Source organism: Aptenodytes forsteri, unplaced genomic scaffold (genome assembly GCF_000699145.1).
Source record: "Aptenodytes forsteri isolate BGI_AS27 unplaced genomic scaffold, ASM69914v1 Scaffold126, whole genome shotgun sequence".
NCBI lineage: Eukaryota > Metazoa > Chordata > Aves > Sphenisciformes > Spheniscidae > Aptenodytes > Aptenodytes forsteri.
Window position 1 is genome coordinate 991695 of NW_008794599.1, and position 22986 is coordinate 1014680.

Below are 22986 nucleotides of genomic sequence, written 5' to 3' on the forward strand. Positions count from 1 at the left end.
CTTTAGGCAACTGCCCGAGTATGATATAACTCCTTCCCTGTCCACTTAAAGCCTTAAAAAGTTTCCTCTTCAAGAGGTGTTGAGTCTTTCTGCGTAAAAGGGTAAGTGTTGTCCTCCAAAAACGTTTTTTGAAACATTAGGGCCATCTGTTCCGCCTGCTCGGTGCTCAGACACGTCGCTTACGGTGTTGTGGATGGCCGATGCGCATTTTACCAACATGCTCCCCAAATGTGTGTTCACTCAGCGGTGAGAAGCTGTTGCTTATCCTGGCTTAGATGTCCAAATGTGTGTCTGGTTGATTCCTAATGCCAACAATTGTGGTGCTACTCTGAGCTCGCAAGGCTGCGAGAGGTACCTTTAGCTTCAGAGCGGATGCTGAGGTTTCCTTCTGCAAATGTCTTCTGGCTGCACTAGTGGAAGTTGACATTTCCATTGCAGCCACAGGGGAGAGCAGGAGCTGATCACCTCTGCTGGTTTTCCTTCCCCCCCCAAAAGCAGCACTTGGTTTCCAAGGCTCTTTCTATGCCGTTGCTTAACGTACAAGGGCTCTGCTTGCCCCAAAGTCTGCACCTTGCTTTGGAAACCGGGGTGAGATGCTGTAAATGCCTAGTAGCGTAATACTACAGTCTGACTGACTCAGTTTTGACTGTCTCTTGGTATCTTTGAGTATCGCAGGTCCAGGGCCTAATCTACTGTAGCTGAGCCTGCGAGATTGACATGCCACGCGGATTTACAGGTTTTGTTCTGTCCAGTGCTCGAGTGCAGAGCAGATGTGCCCTTAGCCCAGGATGCACCTGCTGACTTCCAGGGAACCACTGAAAATGAGTCTTTTCTCTAGCTGTGTGTTTGTCGCAAGCCGGAAAAAAAGCAGTGAAGCGGCTGGGGAGGGGAAAGCACAGAGCATCTAAGTTCAGTAGCGCTTAGGAGAACTGACTGGCAGATGGCACTTGCTGCTTGATATAAGGGGATTTGCCACATGACCTGTTCAGAATCTGTGTCACATGGCAAATTGATCAGACCTGGCATCCAATGTAAGAATAAATCTAGATCATCGCAGGAGCTGTAGCAAAAAGGTGGCTTGCAGAGGAATCCACAAGGATCAGAGTTTTTTCCATGAAGATTTGCTGATGCTCACAAGAGCTCAATCCTAACTTTCTTTCTGTGTTCAGGGCAGTTTTATCTCCCTTTTATAAATAAAAAGTAGTTTGCTCCTCCTTAAGCTTACGAGGATGGACAGATAGCTCCAGCAGCGGATGCTGCATGAGGCTGAGAAGTCAACTGGAAGGAATCGGCTGGTGAAGCGGCTTGAATGTTCACTTGACACCTAATTATATCCTCTGGGCTTATTTTTTCCATTTTGTCATACCCCGGTCTGTCCGCAATTTCTGTGAGCGTGCGGTATGTTGTGTAGCTATCTAAATCCAGTCACGCTCCGGTAGACACTGGGGATGAAATTATCAGTTGTAACAACTCTCCTGGCCCTGGTGCAGAAAGTAGCATCTCCTTAATGTTTATATTTGCTTAAACCAAGCAGTATAGGTTAATCCTGTATAGATTTGAAAACGAAGGAAGTCTTTAGCCAAAGAGATTGTATTTACTCAATTTTATAGCTCTTCTGGAATGGAATTTAACACCACAGTTCTTGTGGGAGTTGTGATGGGACCTGCCCTGTCTCTACTTGACCAGAATTGACTTTTTTCAACCCAATTTGTATCCTGGCATTTCTTTAAAGCAAGGAACACCTCTGACCAGTTTCCACACCAACTCCTCAAGTTAAATTTCTCACAGGCTTTCTCCTCTAAGGAAGAACTAAAGCAGTAGCCCAGCTGGGCTTAGTTTGTAGCAGCTGACGAGACCACAGCCTGAACTAGGACTTTATTAAACACACTCAACTAACCAACAACACTTGTTCTTTAGTCCCCCAGGTCCTCAAGAGCTGCACTGAATTCATTGAGAAACATGGCATTGTGGATGGAATATATCGTCTGTCTGGGATTGCGTCCAACATCCAGAAACTACGGTAAGGGCGCTGTGTTTGACAGACCTGTCTGCACGGGACGAATGAGGCACGCGCTAGGTTCAAAGGCTGTGCTGTCAGAAGCCTGCACTGTGGCAGTTGCGGGGCAGACTGTTCCAGCAGCTCCGATGCGGGTGTGCAGTCGGTGCTCAATGGATGGTGCGCTAGGTTTGCCACCGTTTTGGAGCAACACGGGGTTGTTCAGTAGAACTCATTTTGCAGGAAGTTTTCCTTCAGGATAGAGTTATCAGAAGGCTCTGGTGTCACTGTGCTGTCACATTTCATTCCCGTTTCCTCTTGCTCCCGGAGCCCTTTTGAGCAGCTGATATTTCTCCATGCTGCTTTGGACTCCTGACATATTAGCAATTGGTAACATGCAAAGAATACTTGCGTAATTCTTGGTGGGTGGCATTGCCACGCTGCGCGGCTGTGCAGGGAAAGGCTAGGTGTGTTAGGAGCTGTTCTCATTGCGGTAAATGGTCTTTATCCTTCTGTGAGGCTGTTTTTCCCCCCATCATTTGGTATGCATTTTTCTGTTGTGAAGGGGCTGAGGGAACCTAGTGGGATGTGACTAATTCCAGTGTTGATCCTAGGCCCACGGCCTCACAGAGGCAACAAAGGGGTATTTTCCATATGAAGGATATCCTTTTTGTACCAGCTACTCCCAAGTTCAATGGACAGGTTTGAGCCGGTACAGTTACTGTACAAACCTTTGTATGGATGGGCTTATTCTGGTTCAGCTTAATCCTGTTTCTCATCACAGCAAGTGCCATTTTAAAAACCTGCTCCCGAGGCTTTGATACGCAGGCTCCAAAGACTCCGATTGTAGCTGCTGCCCACAGCAGTCTTGGCTGAATAAAATGTTTGCCCTCGCTTCAGTTACATCCCTTTAATTGCCCACTTTGACTTGTGCTGGACCATCTTTCTAATCGCTGCCCTGGTCCATTTTTTCCCTTTGTGTTGCCAAGACCATTTTCCCCTTCCCTGTTTTACAAAGGTGCTTTAAAAATGGTTTTCTAAAACTTCAATGGCGTAATTCCCCGGTACAGTACAGAGACTGAAGTGACAGCCTATTTTTCAATTTTCTGAGATGTTCCAAAGACAAAAGGAAGGGAGTACAAGGCATAACTTGTAAACACTGTCCCTGTTGTTCATCTACATCACTACAGATTTTCCTAAGTGTTTGATTAATGTAGGACACATTGCATTGCTGTGGTTTCCAGCTATATAAACAGATCATTAGGCTTATTTCAAAGCTAGGGCTGCAGTATCCTTATAAATGAGTCACTGTTCTTAAGTTTCACATCGAAGAATTGGATCTCCTGGATTTAAAGGGCTTTTTGGTTGGAGAGAAAGTTAGAGAATTTATTCCACATGGGAGATTTACTCCAGGACAGAGGTTGGCTCTGCAGTAGCGCAGTAGCTGCCTTTTATTTGGCTGGTAGGCAAAACAGAGCGAGTGTTGAGGTGGTATGTGTCCCCCTGTATCCTGGCTCTGGTGGTTTTTTGAGAGACTGTGAGGTTGTATTCTTCTACTAAAAAAAATATAAAAATCTTCCTTTGGGGTCAAAAGAAATAACATGTAGTTCTCAAAACAGCCAGTGCAGAGAGAAAAAAGGCTGAACGTAGGGCTTCCCTTTCTTCACTCCATATTCTGCTTCTGCGGGGATAGGTCTCTGACACGGCATGAGATTTATTCCTAGGGAAAATATACTGGAGTACCAGGAGTTCAGCAGGATACGGCCAGAGAATTTCAGCCAAGGCTGAGTATATTTCTGTGGGGTGGGTTGGTGTCTTTCCCTGATCTCCCTTCTGAGCTCCCTCATCTTCTGTGGAGCCAAGTGCAGGAAACGAGTTTCTCTCCCAGATATGAGTGAGTGAGTGATGAGTCAGAACGTGCCTGTGGGAGCGGTATATACTGAACACTGAGGATTGGGGCAGAGACCTTTATTTCCTCCTTCTGTGCTGTCTTTGGGATGAGGAACTGGGGTGGACTGTTCACCCTCTTGTTTGAAGAAGTAGAGACCTCTTCTGCCCCCCAGTCTGGCGTAGTATAAGTAAGTGGCTTCCCTCAGGCAGCCTTCGTGTCTGGGAGAAGGAAGGAGCTCCTTCCTGATCTTGTAAGGGATGGACGGTTGACCGCTGCAGTTACAAATACGCCTGGTGCCTTGGACGCGGGTGCAAACTGGGTCTGTCCTGTAGGCAGAGAGAGGCGAGCTCAGTGTTTGAGCTGTGCTGAAGGCATGTTTTATCTATCTATCTCCTGTGTTACAAATTGCCTGGCTTGGACAGGGGGAGAAGCCAGGGATGTTGCCACCAAGCCCCCAACATTGTTGTGGTTGTAGTGTAGACAGGATGACTCCCCGCGTCGATGATAAGCAGTTTTGGTTTACAGCTTAAAGACCGTTGTAGGGAAACCGAGCTTCAGCTGGAGCAGCCGTGTTCTCGGAGCTCCCTGTGGCCTGACTCACCACGCTAGTCCCTGCAAATCTGTCCTGCTAATTTGAAACAGCACTTTCCATGCACATACATGAGCAGCGAGCCAGCCCTCGGCCTTCTAAGCTCAGCTTTTATTTCATAAACATTTGTGATTTTGGTTTTGCTCTCTCTGAAAACCAAGGGAATGCTCAAGCGTTTTCTTCATGTGGTTCCTGGCTCTCTTCACCCTGTAGCAGAGGGCGTGCTCAGCTCACCAGCTTGTCCCCGAGGAATTTCTGCACACACTAGTTTCCATGTGCAGCAGCTGCCGATGGCGCTGCTGTTTGGCATTGCTTTATCATTTCAATTTCCAGGCCTTTGAAATGCAAAGGGACAGCAGCTTTCATTCAGACCTGTGGGCACTCCTCCTCCGGGCAGCTCCCAGTCACAGCCCTTGGGAGTTAAATATTCAGATTGTCTCCATGGTCTTGGAAGACATTCTCTGGAGACTTCGTGAAAGGCCCTGTTGCAGGAAAAGGGATTGCAGACTAGCCAATCAGTTGTAAAACTAACTGAAAATGCCTTATGAGAAGAAGAGGAAAAAAAAAAGTCTCATTTTGGAAAAATCCAGTCTAGCAGCACCACAACCATGGGTCGTGTGGCTTTGGTGACTAAAAGTATTTATTTTTTCCTGTAAATCAGGAAACCCTTGCTTTTCTTGACTGTAATTTGCGCTGGGTTTTATTTTCATTCCTCTTTTTCAAACCCCTTTGCCCATTTTTCTGTTCTCATTTCCAGCCACGAGTTTGACTCCGAGCAGATTCCTGACTTGACAAAGGATATTTACATCCAAGACATTCACTGCGTGGGCTCCCTCTGCAAGCTGTACTTCCGTGAACTCCCGAACCCTCTGCTGACCTATCAACTCTACGAGAAGTTCTCAGTAAGTATGAGGCAATGCCTTTCACTTTCCACTTCAGCGTGACTTCATCCACAATGGGTCAAAGAGAGAAATACTGAAAAGGATCCGGCAGCAAGCTGAACCTGTCTCCCACACGCCTTTCTTTGTCTGACTTCTGCTTAAGTTGGGGTTTTTAGAGAGATCAGAAGCACATATCTCCAAAATTACCAGCCTAACACCAATCCGCTTTGTGCCACCCGCACACCAAATTCCCGCTGCTGGTAGCATCCCGCCATTTCAAAAGCGCAGCAGTGCCCCGGGTTTGAGGTCCCTTTTCTGTTTCCCCCTTAGGTTTACTCACACATGCCTTTGGCCCCCATGCCACACCCTAATGATTCCACTTTTGGGGCCCTGGCAGAAGGTTATTGGGACGCTACCAATGCTTTGCAAGAATTCCCCCATCGTTTGCCATTCCCCAATGATTTCTCAAACCGGAGTGGGATTAGAAGCAAATGCTACTTGGAGCTGAACGCCCTCTGCAAGGAATTGCTCTGTACAATTAAGCTATAAAGTGGCCCAGATCTCGATTTACTTGGCCTTTCTCACATTATCTGTGTGCCGGTCTGTCCCCGAGAGACAGACGCCTCTCCGAAGGTAGAGAAGAACAACAACAAAATCCGCCTCGCTACTGAAGAACAGTACATTGGCCACGTGGTTCAAGGTGCTGTGGCAGGTATCTGGTCTTACTTGCAGCTAAATCCCTTCCTGCCTTGTTCCAGGACGCTGTTTCTGCGGCTACAGATGAAGAACGGTTGGTTAAAATCCACGATGTCATCCAACAGCTGCCCCCTCCTCACTACAGGTTAGTGCAGCCTTTACTCTGGTTATAGCTCGGCATTTTATTATTGCTAGCGTTTCAGGAGTGAAATGATACGATTCCAGTTTTCCCTGGATAAGCCGCACTGTGCCTCTGTCTATTAAAATGGTTTATGGCTATATAAAGTTGATTTATATTTTAATTAGCTCATGACCAGACAAACACTATATACTTTGCATAGTCTTATTTGACTTCCTTGGAAACTACATAGAGGAGGCAAATACAAGCTTCTTGTATCAGAAAAGGCTGGTATCACTAAGGAAATAGTTTTATTGGGGGAAAATCAGATTCCCCCCCCCCAGCAATAATAGTAACTAGCAAATTATAACTATGCTCTAGTAGAATAACTAATTATAATACGGTGTTTAAAAATCACCAGCTAATTATAATAATATATTCAAATCTAATTAATACTAATAACTAAAAGTGATGAGTCTTGACTAAGTATAACAACACGTTAATGGTCATAGGCATTAAAAATTATGGCAGGGTATGGTAAATAGGCATCAGACTAAAAAGCGTGGTGATTGGTATTAATAACAGTATAATACTGTATGTTAATGATTCTTTAAATAGTATTAATAACTAATTATGTATTGTATTGTAATTGGTATAAATAGCTGATTACAATGTCTGTTGAAAGAATTATTTAAATATCAATAACTATTATGAGTAGCCGGACCAGGTGTGATGCGGTGTCCTGAGTGGTTTAGATGACCATTTATAGTGTATGCAGATGGCTATTTGGCTATTAATATCGGATCATAATGCCGTTTATTATTCTAATGTATGTTAATTTGCAGAACCAGTTATGATTCTGCACCCTGAGTGGCCAGCTGTAATGCATGAGGATAGTTATTTAGATATTGAGAACTCTTTGATAACTATTCATAATAATTTGTTAATAACATTTTAATATTAATTATTATAATGTATGGGGATTAGCTGGACAATTGCAATGCTGTGCCTGAGTGGTATAACTCATTATATAGTATTTGAATATCAATAACTTATTATATATCATAATTAGTCTTAACTAATTAGAATGGTTAACTAATGTGTTACAAGCTATTGATGTGTGCTACTTGCTCTTTCAATAACTAATTAGTGTAATAGCTGGTACTTTGTATTAACTAAGTGTAATATTTTATTTATGTTAAATTAAGCAGGCAGGGCCTTCTCAGAAATAAACTCAGCTCCTTTGTCTAATGTTCTCGGGTGCATTCCACCTCTTCCCTAAAATGACTCTTATTTTATGGGGGTAACAAACTTGTCCAACTTGGAGATAGCGATGCCTGCGTGTGGCTTAGTCTTAGACCGGAGAGGGGGCGTGGGAGACACCCAGCTGTAAAGTGATGTAGATGGATGGAGCCGCTGCTCTCCTCCTTTCCTGAGGTTTGCTTGGAAAAGGAAAAAAACACTTTTGTTTTCTGCTACTCTGCCATGGGAAGATCCCCGCAGGTAACCAGCCTTTGGCAGGGCAGTGCAGATGTCCGTCGTTTTGCTTCCACCCACAACCATCCGTCTTCACTTCAGGCCTTGGCCGGTTGTGTAATTTTGAGCCCCAAAGCCCCCCATCTGCTCCCCCCCAAAAAATAGGATTTTCAGCAAGACAGACCTGAGCCAGGGCTGCTGCCAAGCAACAGCACTGAGGAGGCTACATCAGCATTTTCATTACCACCTCGTGCTCGGGGTAGCAGTAGTGTTTAATAGTAAAAAAAAATGTATTTAATTTTTTTTAAATAAACAGAAGCCTCTGAAGTTTAACCTTGTATCTGCCTTATATACCTATAGGGAGCCTGTAGCCAATAATTTCTTAAGTAGAACTCAGATACAATTTGCTGGTTTTCAATATCCTGGGGTGTCTAAGTAAATGCTGCCCCCCCTTACCAAGATTAACATTCAACATCCTTTCCCACCCCCATCTAACGAGCACTGCAGTGCTATCACATACAGTGCAAAGGGTGTACTTCTGTTGCACTGTGTTACAGTAAAGCAGCCAAGCGATGGCTTTCCAGGGCGCTCCGCTTCTAGGTCCTGCTGTGCTGGTGGCATTTAGATTATTGCCATCCACCGCAGTGTTTGCTGGATCCAGCCCTTGGACTGAGAGCAGATGCTTTGACCGTCTTTTCACAGAGCCTGGACAAATCAGGAGAGACTCCCCCCTTGCCCCACCCCAGCGTAATTATTTGCTAAAGACAGCTTTACCATCAGTCTTAGGGTACACAGTTCAACGTGTTTTTTTCTGCAAGCTGTCAAACCAAAAGAAAATAATGAACTGGGGTTTTTGTTTTGTAAATTGCAGCATGGCTTTGCTCATTGGTGCTGAACATTTGCCTACCTCCTGTTTTCCAGGACACTGGAGTTCCTAATGAGACACTTAGCTCGTCTAGCTGATTACTGCTCCATCACAAATATGCACACTAAGAACTTGGCAATCGTCTGGGCTCCAAACCTCCTAAGGTACTATCTTTATTTTTCCCATTTCTATACAAGACAAGTTTTTATATTTATAAAAGAGACAGATACCTGTTCTCAAGAAAATCATAACTTTCAGCAGTTGAGGAAGAGATCTTCCTTTCTTCTATCCAATGTGCTCTTCTCCTCCTGTAAAATTCCTAACAGGAAGTTATTCTAAGCAGGGGCTCGAGACCAGCTGGCGAGCTCCTGAACTAGGGATGTAAAATAGCCCCCCCCGGAGAGAACACCCCAGTGTTACTCTGTCTCATCACAATGCGATTCCACAGACTACAGGTCAAGTAGCAGCAAGGAAGGATTGCCCCACCCCTCCTTTCTAGATGATAATTTCCCCTCTCCTGGTTAGATGAGACCAGCGTGTCCTTGATCATCCAGGAAAATTTGTTCCCATTGTGTAAGTCTCTAGAGTCTAATTTGACAGCTTTTAGCTGCAAAAATTCAAACTTACAGAAATTATCTTGGATAAATCTGTCCCCTAAAATTTGTTTTGAAGGTGTGTAATAGGGTGGTTTAAAATTAATGGTGTAATTTAAAAATTTTGCTTTAAAAGGAGAAAAAAAAAGTCACCCTGGCCTCTATTGTATTGATTTCTGGACCGCTTTTGTTACCGACCTGAGAAATCCGAGTCATAGATTCCCCTGGGTGCAGTTAATGAGAGTAAAGCTCTTTTCTCCTTTCTGGCAATTCACCCACAAGCAGTCAAATGATCTCTTGTTTGAGTTTGCTTTTGTGAATATTGGGGTACTTGCCGAGCAGGATCAGTTGGAGACATTCCCCTTGCTAGAGGGAAAAATCACATTAGAAGGCCACAGTGAGCTTTGTACGATGCCACTGCATTAAACTGCCGCCATTCGCAGTATCTGGAAATACGTTAACAAAAAGCTCCCCGCTTTGCGCGTGCAGTTCGTTTACCTAGATCTGGACCTGCCACACACTCCTTTTCCCTTTAGACCCAGCGTTCCTCTTGCCATTTCAGTAAGACTCGAACCCAACATCTGGATATACATCACTAGCCAGTATGATCACTTGTGTAATGCTTTGATGAGATTTAATCACCGAACTGCCCCTAAAGTCTCGTCTGCCTGAGCAACCAGGCACAATAGCTCAAGACATGCCGAAGCTTTACCCAAAAGGAGCGCATCTTCCCATGTTCTTCTGGCTGTTTGCATTTCATTTAATCCGCCTTTTCTTCAGATCAAAGCAGATCGAGTCCGCCTGCTTCAGTGGAACAGCTGCCTTCATGGAGGTGCGAATCCAGTCAGTAGTCGTGGAATTCATCTTGAACCACGTGGACGTCCTCTTCAGTTCCAAACTCAGCTCAGTCATACGAGATGGAGCCGGTGCGTGTCTTCCTCCACTAGCTTTACCTTGATCAAAAAAGGTAGCAGACAGTTAACGGGTATCCGAGCCTCCCCTGGGACAGTGGAAATATGTTTTTACTATAACCTAGAGGACACATTTCCAGGGTTGTGATGTTAGAACCTGGCAAATATAGCCTGGTTTTAGAAATTGCTGTCAGTACCTTTCTTAGAAGGCAAGGATGCTCTACAGAAGTGCACTTCTTAACGTTTGGCTGCTACTTTTATGTCCTAGCACTGGGAAGTTGTAAGGAATCTCTTAAGTCTTTGTCCCCCCTGCTCCCTCCCCTTCTTTTTAAAACCATCATCATCAACGCTCCTGCATGCTTATCCATTTGAGCTGTCTCGCAGCACAACACAATGCATGATCTGCCTACCCTTATCAGCACCTTAGAACACAAGTAGAAATGAACCGATTCAAAGAAAGCCCTCTCTACTCAGTAACGTTGACACTAAGAAACTTAGTCTTGCTCTCAACAGGGAATATTTTGACATCTGCTGTCCTGGTTATTTCTTCTGCATAGTCTGCATGGGTTAATTAGCAGGGCCATCCAGCCCCATGGCTCAGTCTGCGCTGGCCTTACAGCTATTGCCCAGTTCTCTGCTTGTGTTGCCGATTTGTGGCTTTAGGATGAGGAATGAACTGCAACGCATTTGTGCCCAACCCTGGAGCACTTGAAACATCATTCAGCCTTGGAACCCACACATTCCCTTGAGTAACTACTAAGGCCATAAGTAGACCTGTTCCATTGAAAACGAGCGGAGTTGCACCAGGAAGAAAGTTTACTCTGTATGTTAGATCAACAAACGTGGATACCACAAGCTATTATTACTCCTAAGCAGCATTAAGCGCGTACCATCTGCTTTGGTAACCTGCCCTTCCGATGAAGCGTGCACAGTCAGTGCAGTTACCACCACCTGTGGAGTACAGAGAGCTGCTGTTTTTCCAGTATATTTGCTGCTCCCCGCTTTTAAACAAGCCCTACCTCTACTTAGGATAGCAGAGTTGCTCCGAGTCCAGCTTTTGTTCCTACTGGAAGGCAATTTTAAGTCAATAGGAGCCAGAGGTTAGCTTGGCTGAACAGTAATAGCCCACAGCAGGCTGAGCTCTGCCAGGGGAAGATAAGCACACTAAGAATCCAAGCCAAATGATTATCCAGGCTTAGAATGGACCATGTAAATTCAGCTAATTGTTTAATGACTTGGTCGTTTGCATTCAGTGTGCTTTGACACAAAACTGGCGGGGAGAAGGGTCAGGCTATTTCACAGTGTATCAGCTAAGCGCAGGAATACTGTGCTACAGCAAGGCTCTTCAGCGCGCCTCTGTTTTTGAGCGCGGCTTCTGGCCCGTACCCGCCCGTAAGAGGTGAAAGTGGTATTCCTAAGTCTGCTTTAAGCCATTCCGGGTAAGGCTATTGCAAAGACCGCTGGAACCCAAACTGCATCCAAGGTAGCATATATAGCTGACAAACACACATGAGACTGCACACTTGTGCACACACAAGAGCTGTGATGCTAAAAGGATGTTGATGTGAAGGGATGACATGCTTCCCCCCCAACCCCTTAACTCCTGTGAGAATAACCATATAAACACTTGCACAATAAGCAACGTCAAACAAAAGACAGCTGCTCGTACAAGAGGCTCCTTGTGCTCCTCTGTAGCAGTCTCTTCTACACTGCAAGCTGACTTAACAGATCCTAGCAGCAGGAGGCAACATCAACTACTTTTACAAAAACTTAAACATTCATCTCCAAAAACAAGCACAAGCTGTAAAAAAGGCCAAGGGCAAGACACACAGCTAGATTCTGTTTACTATGTCCATCTGCACATTAGTTTGTAGCAATTTAAGTCACACATGGCATTTCCTGTTGCACCACGAGGTGGAACGTGGCTGGGAATGACTGAAGCCAAGTGTTCCGAGAAGAAAAACCATCACTTTCTACTCAGACTTTTGCATGCAGATGAAGCTTAAGTAAAGTATGTCAGTGAAGGTTTCTAACCTACCTGCTTCCCTCTGCCTTCCCCCCCCCCTTTTCAAAACACACTAAGCTGCCCTCATAATTGAGATTTTTTTTCTTTTTTGTCATAAACATACCTCTGACAAAATGGTTATTTTGACCACATCTTTCAGTGGCTGGGATAACAAAGCTTTAGAAAAAACACAGCACCTCCCTAGACACACAGACCCAGAGCTTTGATCTCCGTACTGCTGTTTTCTGATTCTCCGGGTTGCCTGTGGTTCTCCCTTACAGGGCACAGTTCTTTATCACGGCCCAAGTCTCTGTTGGTGTCCTCTCCTTCCACAAAGCTGCTCACGCTGGAGGAGGCACAGGCACGGACACAAGCCCAGATCAACTCTCCCATCGTGGCAGACAGCAAATACATAGAAGTGGGAGAAGGCCCTGCAGCTTTACAGGGGAAATTCCACACGGTCATAGACTTTCCATCCGAAAGGTAGAGATGAGTTTCCTTTCCAGCATGTGTCATAACTGGGGTTTTTTTTTTGATTACAGCAAAAACTTGCCGATATTGACTTACGCTAGTCATATATAAAGTATTGTGGCCAGTTCTCCACCTGCTTTGGACTCTGTGAGGATTCAGCTTACATCAATCGTCTGGTGGACTTAGTTTAGCCCTGTAACTTCTGTGCCACTCCCTCCCCTCCTTTTTAGCAGGGTTATCATTAAATGTATGAAGCCATGTTGTATGTGATGCATATAGATGCCTGTACTAGTCATGCATACAGAAATGTAAACAGGGTAAACGCCTGGAAACATTGGGGTTTTCCAGATTTCGGGACTAATTGCCTGTAACAAATCCAGGTTCCCCTCAAAGCGGAGCAGTTGGATAGACTTGATGATGCTAGAAATTAAGTACGGCAGCGGGAGGAGACGAATGTGATTTTACAGCACGAGCGAGAGATGCTTTTGAATACCTTTTATGGCTGCACAGTTCCTCAGAGAGCTGGTGCATCTGCCAGCTAAATAAAAGCCATCCCTTAGCTGCTGTACTGTACCAGTATGGAGCCTTTGCTCACCTGCATTGCACCCGCTTTGCATAGTTGGGTGGAATTTACCCAGCAAGACTTTAGGGCTGAGCTGTAAGAATGCAAACATCCTCAGCTCTTTAAGAGAGACCGAGTTTCTAAGCTTTGTTTCAGCAGAAACCAGATAGTGCTAATAACCAACCAGTAGCAGGAACTAAATGCAGCTTCCCCCTCCAACGATTTGCTCTGTTTTCTCACTCCAGAAAACGACCGCCCAGCAAGATGAAGAAATCGCCAGTTGGCAGTTGGCGTTCCTTCTTCAACCTGGGAAAATCATCGTCATCTGTGTCCAAACGCAAACTGCAGCGCAATCCCAGTGAGCCCTCGGAAATGAAAGCCATAGCCCTGGCAGGTAAGGGTGCAAATCCAGCTTCCAAAAACCTGGGGTTTTCAGCAAAGCAGAATTCACGTTTACAGTGTGCTTCTATCTCCTTCTAGCGTTCAAGCCATGCATAACATCTTCAGTTAACTGCTGTTTTTCCTAAATGGATCTTGCATTAGCTCAAGAGCCAAACCTGCTAGAGCGCACGCTCCTCCAACGCTTTTCTCAGAGTAGTTTTTGAAAGACAATATATGGGCACCGCTGTAATAAGTCTCAGCATAATTCCTTCTGATGCTCTTATTATGAAACAAGAATGCAGTTCTGGCTCCCTTTGCTGCTCTCAAAAGACACAATTAAACTAGGTGAAGGCACTTTTCCACAAACACATTCACCCCAAAAGCTATACCGGCGTAACTAGAGAAGGCATCCAACAACCTTTTGTAGCCACATCCAGTGTATGTAGACTCTGAATTTTCAGCCCTTTCCAAATTTAAAAATAGCAACAATATGTTTTTGTGGTAAAACACACCACAAATCCCTAAACATGGGCCAGTGAGGACTTTTATCCCGTCTCCTCCCTGGTGCCATTTTCAAATTATAACCCTATAGTCTTCAGAATAATAAACATATTATATGAATGTCCTTTAAGACTGGCTGAAAGGGACCTCTGTAGGCCAGTCTCCCGTGCAAAATAGGACTACCTCTGTCTTAGACAGCAAAGCGTATTAACAGTCGATCGGGATAAAGGTTTTCTTTAAGGGCTTTGGAGTAAAAACAAAACCAAAAAAACCCAGCCCCAAAACAAAAAAAGCACAACCATTACTCTCAGGACACTGGCGCTGTTGCTAGAAACCCATTTGTTTTTTTTCTACCACCATTACATAGCCAAATAGAAACCACTTTTGTAATTCAGCTTCTCACCGTCTCGGTTGCATTTCCTTAGGTGGACGAGGAGACAGCGGGACTCTTCGCTCAGCTAAAAGCGAAGAATCGCTTACCTCTCTACATGCTGTTGATGGTAAGACAAAATTGTACCTGCACTTTTAATGCATGTGGATTAAAAAAGGCAGTTTGACATCACTGACTGCAGATACTCAACAGAGCTGATTTTCCACCCCTCCGGTAAAAGCTGGACTTGCTAATTAATGAAGCAGCTTACCGCTGCCCGACACAGATGGGTGTCACACAGAAATGCTCTTCAGGTCTTGTCTTTCCTTCCAAGGTAAAAAAGGCAAGCCTCCCGCTTTTGTAGAGCCGGCACCCCTTACATTCATTCTTTGCCATCTCCCCCTTTCTGTTCTAAGGTGGAAAAGACGGCATCGGGAAGGAAAATGCTTTCTGAGAGCGCCTTAGGTCTACAGCACACTTAAAACTAGTTTTGCTTTTGCAAACAGCTTCGTTTCAGACTAAATTGGACCTGACAACTGCTGTAAAAGAGTTTGAGCAAACGTAATTAACACTTACTGCTAACTACATTACTTTTGTGTTTAGAGTTCACCAGGTGAGCCTCTTGCACACCGCCTTAAGACTACTTTAAAACCAACACCGAACCATCTCCTCCTGGACAGTAAGGTTTTGACGCTAATCCGTATGTATCTACTCGTTCCTAGGTGAATCTAAACTGTTTCGACCCAGAAGACCTAGGTCCAGTAGCGACGCATTGTCTGCTTCCTTCAATGGAGAGCTCTTAGGAAACATGAATCGCTGCAATTCTTACGACAACCTTCCCCACGACAACGACAGTGATGGGGACGAGGGGCTCATCCACGTTCCTGCCCTGATTTCTCCTCGATCTGCTGAGGATGTGGACCTGAGCCCACCGGATATCGGAGTCGCTAGCCTGGATTTTGACCCAATGTCTTTTCAGTGCAGCCCGCCCCAAGCAGAGTCCGAGTGCCTGGATAGCAGTACCTCCCTGCTGGAGTCAGTTGGCATAAATAAGGAGAAGCCAAGCCTACTAAAGAAGGATTTAGAATCAGGCAGCCAGTCCCAGACACCAGGCAGTGCCACGAGCTCTGAGCCAGTCTCCCCTTTCCAAGAGAAGATGAGTCCCTTCTTTACTCTGGACCTGAGCCCAGCCGAAGAGAAGGCCTGCAAACCCCATGCCTTCTCACCCAAGATGGGGCGAAAGCCCATCAAATCTCCGCCGCTGACTACATCAGAACCTGTCTCCTTCGCACTGCCCAGCCGCATGTCAGAAGCGATTGGAGGAGTGCCCGTCACATCCAGAAACTCCTCTGCTTCCAGCTGGAGCAAAGGGATTGGCATCACTGATATCACAAACAGGTCCCCAACCCAGATGTCCTTGCCCCTGAAAAACAGTGAAACAGGAGCAGGGGAAGGAGCCCACCAAGAGCTACAGCATGCCCAGCTAGTGGCTGCTGGCAAACCAGAGTTGCCAGAAGAAGGGGAGAGACCAATGTCAAGCAGTCAGAATAAGACTGTACCCACTGGACACACACAGCCAGGTACAGTGCATTTTCCTCCATTCTTTCTTTAAGTTCCAAAGGGGACCTGCTCTCAGAAACGTCCTCCTCTGCGTGCCTTTTAGGAGAGGGGATTGCCCGTCAGTTCTGATCACAAGTGTCTTGCAGGGCTGCGCAGATCAGTAAGGTCTTAACCTCTGCCTTCTCCCTACATCACACAATCTCAGATAATTTTCCATAATACTTTGTATACCACTTTTTTTTTCCTCCCCATCCTGTCATACGTGAAAATCTATAGCATGTCCTTCTAAATCATTTCAGCCAATAGACCATCTAAGACTTTTTTTTTTTTAAATTAAAAGTCTGCCAACACTCGAAGAAGGGACCTTTTCGCCTAAAACCTTATGATCAAAATTGTGTAAGGGTATCTCATTCTCTGCTACCTACTTCCTACCTCTCTAGAAATGCAAGAGGAGCCTTTAGACAATCTCTTGTGTTTTTTCCTTTTTGCGATGAACTGCTGTGCTATTGAGCAGCGTTTGCGTGTGAGACAGAAGATACAGTGTTTCACATCAGAAGGAATTGCCACTGTGAAAGTGTGGAAAGCATCTATTTTTTTATGATAGTCATTAAGGTTAGGTCACTCTCCTTATTGGGTAACATAAAATCACTCTCTCTCTCAATTTTCCCCCCATTAGGAGCAGTTGCCCTCGACTCCCCCCAGGATCCTGTTCCCGTCAGTTCTGTGTCTCTTATCCCTCCTCCTCCTCCGAAAAATGCAGCGCGCATGCTAGCCCTAGCGTTAGCCGAGTCCGCACAGCAAGCATCCGCTCAGTCTCAGAAAAGGCCAGGAGATGCTCATTCTGAAAGCACAAATTACGGAGAGACTGAAGCTGGCACAGCTCTAGAAAAGCTCCATCTCTCTGCTGGTGCTCCAGACAAGCTCCACCTGTATACCGGTCTGCCTGAGAACCGACTTCACTTCCAGACTGGTGCACCAGTAGAGCAGGATTTCCAAGGTAGCAGCACACCCGGGGAGCAGAACCACCCACCAGGTGCACCTGGAAGCCGGGACCCCCCACCTCTCCACACTGGCATGCCTGGGGACATGCCTGGTAGCAGAGATGCAGAGCAGGAGCAGTCCAGCTTCCATCCTGGTAAACCGGGGGACAAAGATCACTTCCCCTCCCATGCTGGGGACTGGGAGCACACACACCACCATACTCCAGGTGCACTGCCTGACTGGGAACCACCCACAACAGACTTGTCTGTAGATAAGCCCCACCTCCGTGCATGCATGTCTGGGGACAAGCACCACATTCCTATCTGCACAGCTGATGACAAACTTCAGTCTCCTCCTGCCATAACTGCTGGGGAGAAAAGCACCCCGGCTTCAGCGCCGTATTTAGCAACCATCCAGCCAACAGCAACTGAGCCTAACCGTGGGCCAGCAGGTCCAGCCACAACTCAGGCAGACGTCACCGCTGCAGCTGCGCAGCGCACACCCGCAACCAGCCAGCCCGCCCCACCGCAGAGGCAAGATCACCAGTCAGCAATGGGACAAGTGCCAGCAGCCTCCGCAAAAGCATCGAGTAGTTCCAGTCAGGTACGTGGATGTGCCCCCCAGCCTTGCACGTATTTGCAAGCGTAGCTTCCGCGCACAGCTCATCTGTAATTGTCGGAGGCTGAGCTCTGGGAGAATTGGTCCAAGCCCAAATGGCAAGAGGCAGGGGACTCACAGGTTACCGGAAATTACGCGTGTACGACACACAGCCTTACAGGAAAGCAGCGCAGAATTTCCTCAGTGAACACAAGGGAGCATCCCGATAGACCTGCTCTCCTTGGTTTTAAGGAAAAAAGCATCCGCTGGGGTGACCGATACAGGGAATGCTAGTTTAGAAGTGCTCAGAAACAAGTCAGAATTTCTGCATCCTTTCTTCACTGAGGCTGACAATATCCTCTTCCAACATCCTCTTCAGTAAAGCAGGTCAGATTCCTGGTGCAAGTTAGACATGGAAGCGTTCACTCAGAAATCCAAACTACCTGCTGCCCGTGAAACATGCACACCTGCAGCCTGTCTTAAGCACTGTAGCCACGTTTAAGGAAGGGATTTCTGCTGTATTACACTACTTGATCTGCTCAGGAGGGCGCGAGGAGTTTAAATCCAGGTATATTTTCATTAAGACAAGTACATTTATGAGCAGACCACCTAACAAAACACTGTGGGCCACTGCGTAAAAGTTTTAACCTGTTGCTCTGAAGAGACAGCCACCTCCTCCCCTTTCTCCAGTTTGACAGTTGCATAGAGAGCCCTCACGAGCCCCTCTGCTGCCATTTGTGACAGGTCCTGAAATCTGTCAGAGGCACCACGCTGCCTTTGCTGCAAAAGGGAACCCACACATCTCTTCTACAGCGAGCAGCACTAGCTGTAGAAAGCTACACTAGCACTAGAAACCAGGCACAGGAAAAAAAAAAAGAAAAATTCACATTGAACTAATCTGTACAAGTGTCTGTGATATTTTAACTACAGATTTGGGGGGTGGGGGGGGAAGATGCTTGCCTCTAACTTCTACTGGTTTCTTCCCTGTAGGTTTGGGGCGCAATTGCACCTGAAAAGCCACCTGAGCCTGCTGCTGTTTTTGTCCCAGAAAGCAGTTCTACCATCCGCTGCTCTTCCTCCGCGCCCACGGGCCACCAGAGCCATTTGGAAAAGCCTTTGGAAAAGACTACGAGGGCTCCCCCGCTGCACCTGCGGTCCGAGTCTGTCCCTACTCACTCCTCCTACAGCTTTACACCCCCTGTCCCACCTGTGAGAACGCTGGAGAGCAAAATTGCTGCTGCCATGCACTCGAACAACACGGATGCCATCAACAACTCCAATTATCATGCCTTCCTGTCTTCCTCCATGCTGGCCTCCTCTGTGGAGGAAGCCCTGCTGCCACCACCACCACCTCCCCCACCCAAGCACGCTTCCCTGCAGTCCGTGTACGTGCCGCATCCCAAGCCAGAGAGCATCCCCGAGCCCTCTGGGCCAGACAACTACCTGCACCACAAGCCAGCTTCCGTCCATCAGTACAGGCCCGAGAGCGTTCCTCCTCACATCTCCTACCACAGCAAGCCTGACCAGCACCAAGCCTACCCTCCTCGGTCAGAGACACCCACTTCTGCGGGCACTCGCTACAACACCTACACAAACCAAGGGAAGAGCACCTCAGCTCTCCACTCCAAGCCTCGCAGCCGGACAGAGTTTGTGTCCTCCGTGAGCCCAACGGGCCTGCGTAACGCCAGCTATGCCGAGGATGCTCCACCCTACCCCACTATCCGAAGGGTTCAGTCGCTGCACGTCCCCACCCCTGCTGCCTCCGCCATCCGCTCCGTCCCCATTTCACGGACCGAGGTACCTCCGGACGACGAGCCAGTGTACTGCCCGCGGCCCCTCTATCAGTACAAGCCATATCAGCCCCACTCCGACTACCACGTAACTCAGCTGCAGCCTTACTTTGAGAACGGGCGGGTACATTACCGGTACAGTCCTTATTCCAGCTCTTCTGGATCCTCTTATTACACCACTGCTGATGGGAGCTTTTACGACCTGGACCCCTACAGCACTGTGCGGGTCAGGCCTTTCCACCCCCTGCCCAGCCGAGACTTTGCATCGTACGCCTCCCGGCTGCAAAGCAAAGGCCTGTACCGCTATCCCAGCTTGTCTGCCTACCCTCGGGGTGGCCTCATCAGCCACCTGGCAGGCAAAGAGCACAGCTTCATCAGCAGAGATGTGCCTCCTGCCCCGGACATCAAGCACATGTACATGTCGTGGGACCTCGAGGACATGGAGAAGTACCGCATGCAGTCTATTCGCCGGGAGAGCCGCACGCGCCAGAAGATGAAAGGGCCGGTGATGTCCCAGTATGATAACGTGGCCCCGCTGCTGCAGGAGGAGCTGGGAGGACTGGATGTGATTCACTTGCGCAGCAAATCAGATCCTGGGAAAACTGGCCTCCTCACCGTGGCAGAAGGGAAAGAGGGGAGGTACCCGGCCAAAGCAGCTACGCCCGAGGGGGACGAACGTTACTACATGCAGCACCCTGAGCCAGAGCTGGACAGAGCCCACTACCATGGAGCCTATGGGAACGGGCAGTCGGAAAAGCCGTCCCTTCCCCAGAAGCAGAGCAGCATCCGGAACAGGAAGCTGCATGAGCCGGGCTGCAACACAAACGAACACAGGACGCACTTGCAGCAGGAAGCAAGCCATAGGCAGCCTTCCGAATCCAAAAATGGGCCCCCTTATCCCGACTACAGGCCCAAAGGTGGCCCAGAGCCCTCCGAGCCCATCAGTTACCAGCACTCAGGCGGGAAGTACATCCCGGCGAACCAGGAGACCCTGAGACTGAACCACAAGGAGGTGAGGTTACCAGAGGACAGGCCAGATTTGGAGAGGTCCCGAGCCAGGCCGACCGCATCCATGGAGAAACACTCCAGAGACTGCTATAAAGAGGAGGAGCATGCCGCCTCTCCCATGGCGCCACCGCCCAAGCCCGAACGGAGCCACAGCCTCAGAATGCAACACCCCGAAACCATGGAGAGGGACTCTGCCCTCCTCTACCCATACCAAACCCTTGGGAAACGCCAAAGCACTATGACTGTGGTGTCCCAGTATGATAATTTGGAGGATTACCATACCATGCCTCAGCACCAAAGAGGGGGCTATGTTGGAGGAGGGGGGTTTGTGCCCCCCAGTTTTACCCACGTGCACAGTAGAACTTACGCCACGGCCCTTGGCCAGGGAGCCTTCCTCCCGACGGAGCTGTGTTTGCAGAGGCCTGAAACAGAGGTCCATGTTGAGTGAGCTGGTGTGGGGGGAAGGAGGGATAGAGTCTAAGCAGCCTCTGCTGGACAGCGGACTGTTTTATTTTTTCAGTGATGGAAAAAAAAACCCCAACCCTGCCCCGATGAGCAAAGCAAACCCACCTTTCAGCCCCACCCCTACCAGCCCACCACTCACTGTTTTTATGTAGTAGAGATATAGCTTTTTCATGTAGTTTTGAGACAACTGGAACGATAGGGCAGGCTGTTGGCACACAGACGTTGCCAGAGAGGCCGGGCAGAGCTGAAAGAGATGCTGTTGGGGCAGGGGGTGGGAAGGAAGAGTTTTTCCTTCCCTGGATTTGACATTGACAGTTACCACCGCTTCCTCACCACGCCTCCATGGTCCTGTGCATGATGGCCTGTGCATGCAGCTGTTCTCCCTGTGAGCCCCATGTGTAGTAAGTTGCCCATCCCACTGCTAGCTTCCAAGAAAGGGTCTCCATGACAGGCCTTGGAAGAACCACTGTTCTGCCCCCTCTGAGGTTACGCAGCAACAGTGGGCTAAAAGCTGGGCGGGGGGGGGAAAGACTTCCCAATTATTTTCTTCTTGATAAATGCCGAGGTCCTGCCTCTCCCTTTAAAATTACTGCTTAGGCATAGTGGATCCACTTCAATTGCTTTAAAGTGGGTGGGAGGCTGTTTTGACTTCAAGCCTGCGAAATAGGCTCTGAAGCAAGTTCAAAATACAATGCACTTTTTAAATTGCTTGCTTAACAAGCTGCTTCTGACTACAAGAAATCAAATTACTTTAAATTTCTCTATTGTAAGCAGAGGCCAGCTGTGGAAGCCAAGTAGGGCAGGTTTGCATTTCAAGTACACCAAACCATACACACACAGTTGGGAACAGCACACCCATTTCATGCCAATTCCTCTTTACTGCTAGGCTATCTACAGTCCAGATGATTTAATACCATGTTGTGGCTGGCCAGACAGTATCATCTCTCTACAAAAAAAAAATTTACTATAAAAATAAAAAAATCTATAGCATTATGTCCAGCTTGCAAATTGGAGCCCAACTTCCCAGCTGGGAATGACTGTGTAAGTGCCGAGTTACCTGCATGACCAGCTATTTGCCCTGGGCCAGTTCCTGCAGCTCTTAGATCAGGGAATGCTCCTATTGACCTAAAACTGAAGGTCTACAGGACGCGGCTTTCTGTAACCCTTAAGTTTTGTGTTGGCAAGGGGATTCCTGTGAAGTCGTGGCACATACAGAGTAGTTATGTGCTGTCTGTGCGCTGTGAAATAGTATTGCCTCCCGCATCGCAAGTGTAGCTCATACCAGTATTCAGTTAGCAGTAGGGACAGAAGGCCAGTGCACTCTCTATAATACACTAATAATGTTGTCCTAGGTATTGAAAAGCTTTCCGTATTGTAAAAGCAGCCAGGCAGCATCTCGCGTGCAGCCTCTCAGACTTCCCAGGACTCACTACAACCCCACCTTATAGAAGCACATCCATTTCATTAGGCAGGGCTTGCAAGCAATACTGAGATTTAGGAGTTTTTAAATGTTCACTGATAAATTCCAAGGCCATTCCTGTTCTGTGTGGTTGAAGAACTTCTCTACCCATTTTGAATCTCTAATGTTTTATTAAAAACCTGGAGGTCCTGCAGTTAGCACACAGCTGCGAAAGTTAGAGGGAACTTAAATGTTTTTTTGAACAAAAAAGTTCCATGGCTATTTTAGGGCTTTTAAACCATAAGGAAAACCTGCTTCTAGTAGCTAACTAGTCTTTAGCTGTTTGCTTCTTTTAATCTTGTAGCCTTGTCTGGGGCTGTTTCAGTAACACTACCTTATGGTCCTATCTCATTGTGCAATGCTCTTGTTTTAAGCATTTTGTTTAGAAGGATTGTTCTTACATGTTATGGAAATAAATCTGGCAGTCAGGAAAAAAAAAAGAGAAAAAAAAAGCAGCACTGTGATCCAGGTTACTGCAATCTCCGTGTGAGTAATTACCAGGTAGAGGGGTTGTGAGGGAATGCTTTTTGTAATGGTTTTCTTTTAAGGAAAACTAACAAAAATATATAGAAAGGGGCCATTAGGTGAGCCACGCTGTGGGCCACCCTGTCTACATTGCTAGCTCACTCCCTAGGAAAGGCTGACTTGTCCAGATTCCTCGGTGCAAGCTCACCAAGGGAGCCCAGTTTAAGTATGCGCTCTCTCAATAGAGGCGTGCACTGTGTTCGGACTAGTGCCAGTCCTCAACAGTTGTAGCACAGTCTCCCCACAGCTGCCAGTTACCTGCCGAGGTCTCCAGTTGAAGCAGGGACAATGTGTT

The 22986-nt window shown here is 47.2% G+C and overlaps 1 protein-coding gene across 1 annotated transcript in view; it reads left to right on the plus strand.

The window, feature by feature from the left end:
• The window catches only part of ARHGAP32 (Rho GTPase activating protein 32), a 189170-nt gene extending 168480 nt beyond the window's left edge, over positions 1–20690 (plus strand). The window contains exons 14-24 of the mRNA XM_019470377.1: positions 1918–2020; positions 5234–5378; positions 6116–6198; positions 8569–8676; positions 9886–10031; positions 12303–12504; positions 13300–13448; positions 14362–14436; positions 15029–15886; positions 16381–17450; positions 18435–20690. Coding sequence (XP_019325922.1) covers positions 1918–2020; positions 5234–5378; positions 6116–6198; positions 8569–8676; positions 9886–10031; positions 12303–12504; positions 13300–13448; positions 14362–14436; positions 15029–15886; positions 16381–17450; positions 18435–20690 — 5195 coding nt within the window. The remainder of the gene's footprint in view (positions 1–1917; positions 2021–5233; positions 5379–6115; positions 6199–8568; positions 8677–9885; positions 10032–12302; positions 12505–13299; positions 13449–14361; positions 14437–15028; positions 15887–16380; positions 17451–18434) is intronic.
• The last annotated feature ends 2296 nt before the right edge of the window (positions 20691–22986 follow it).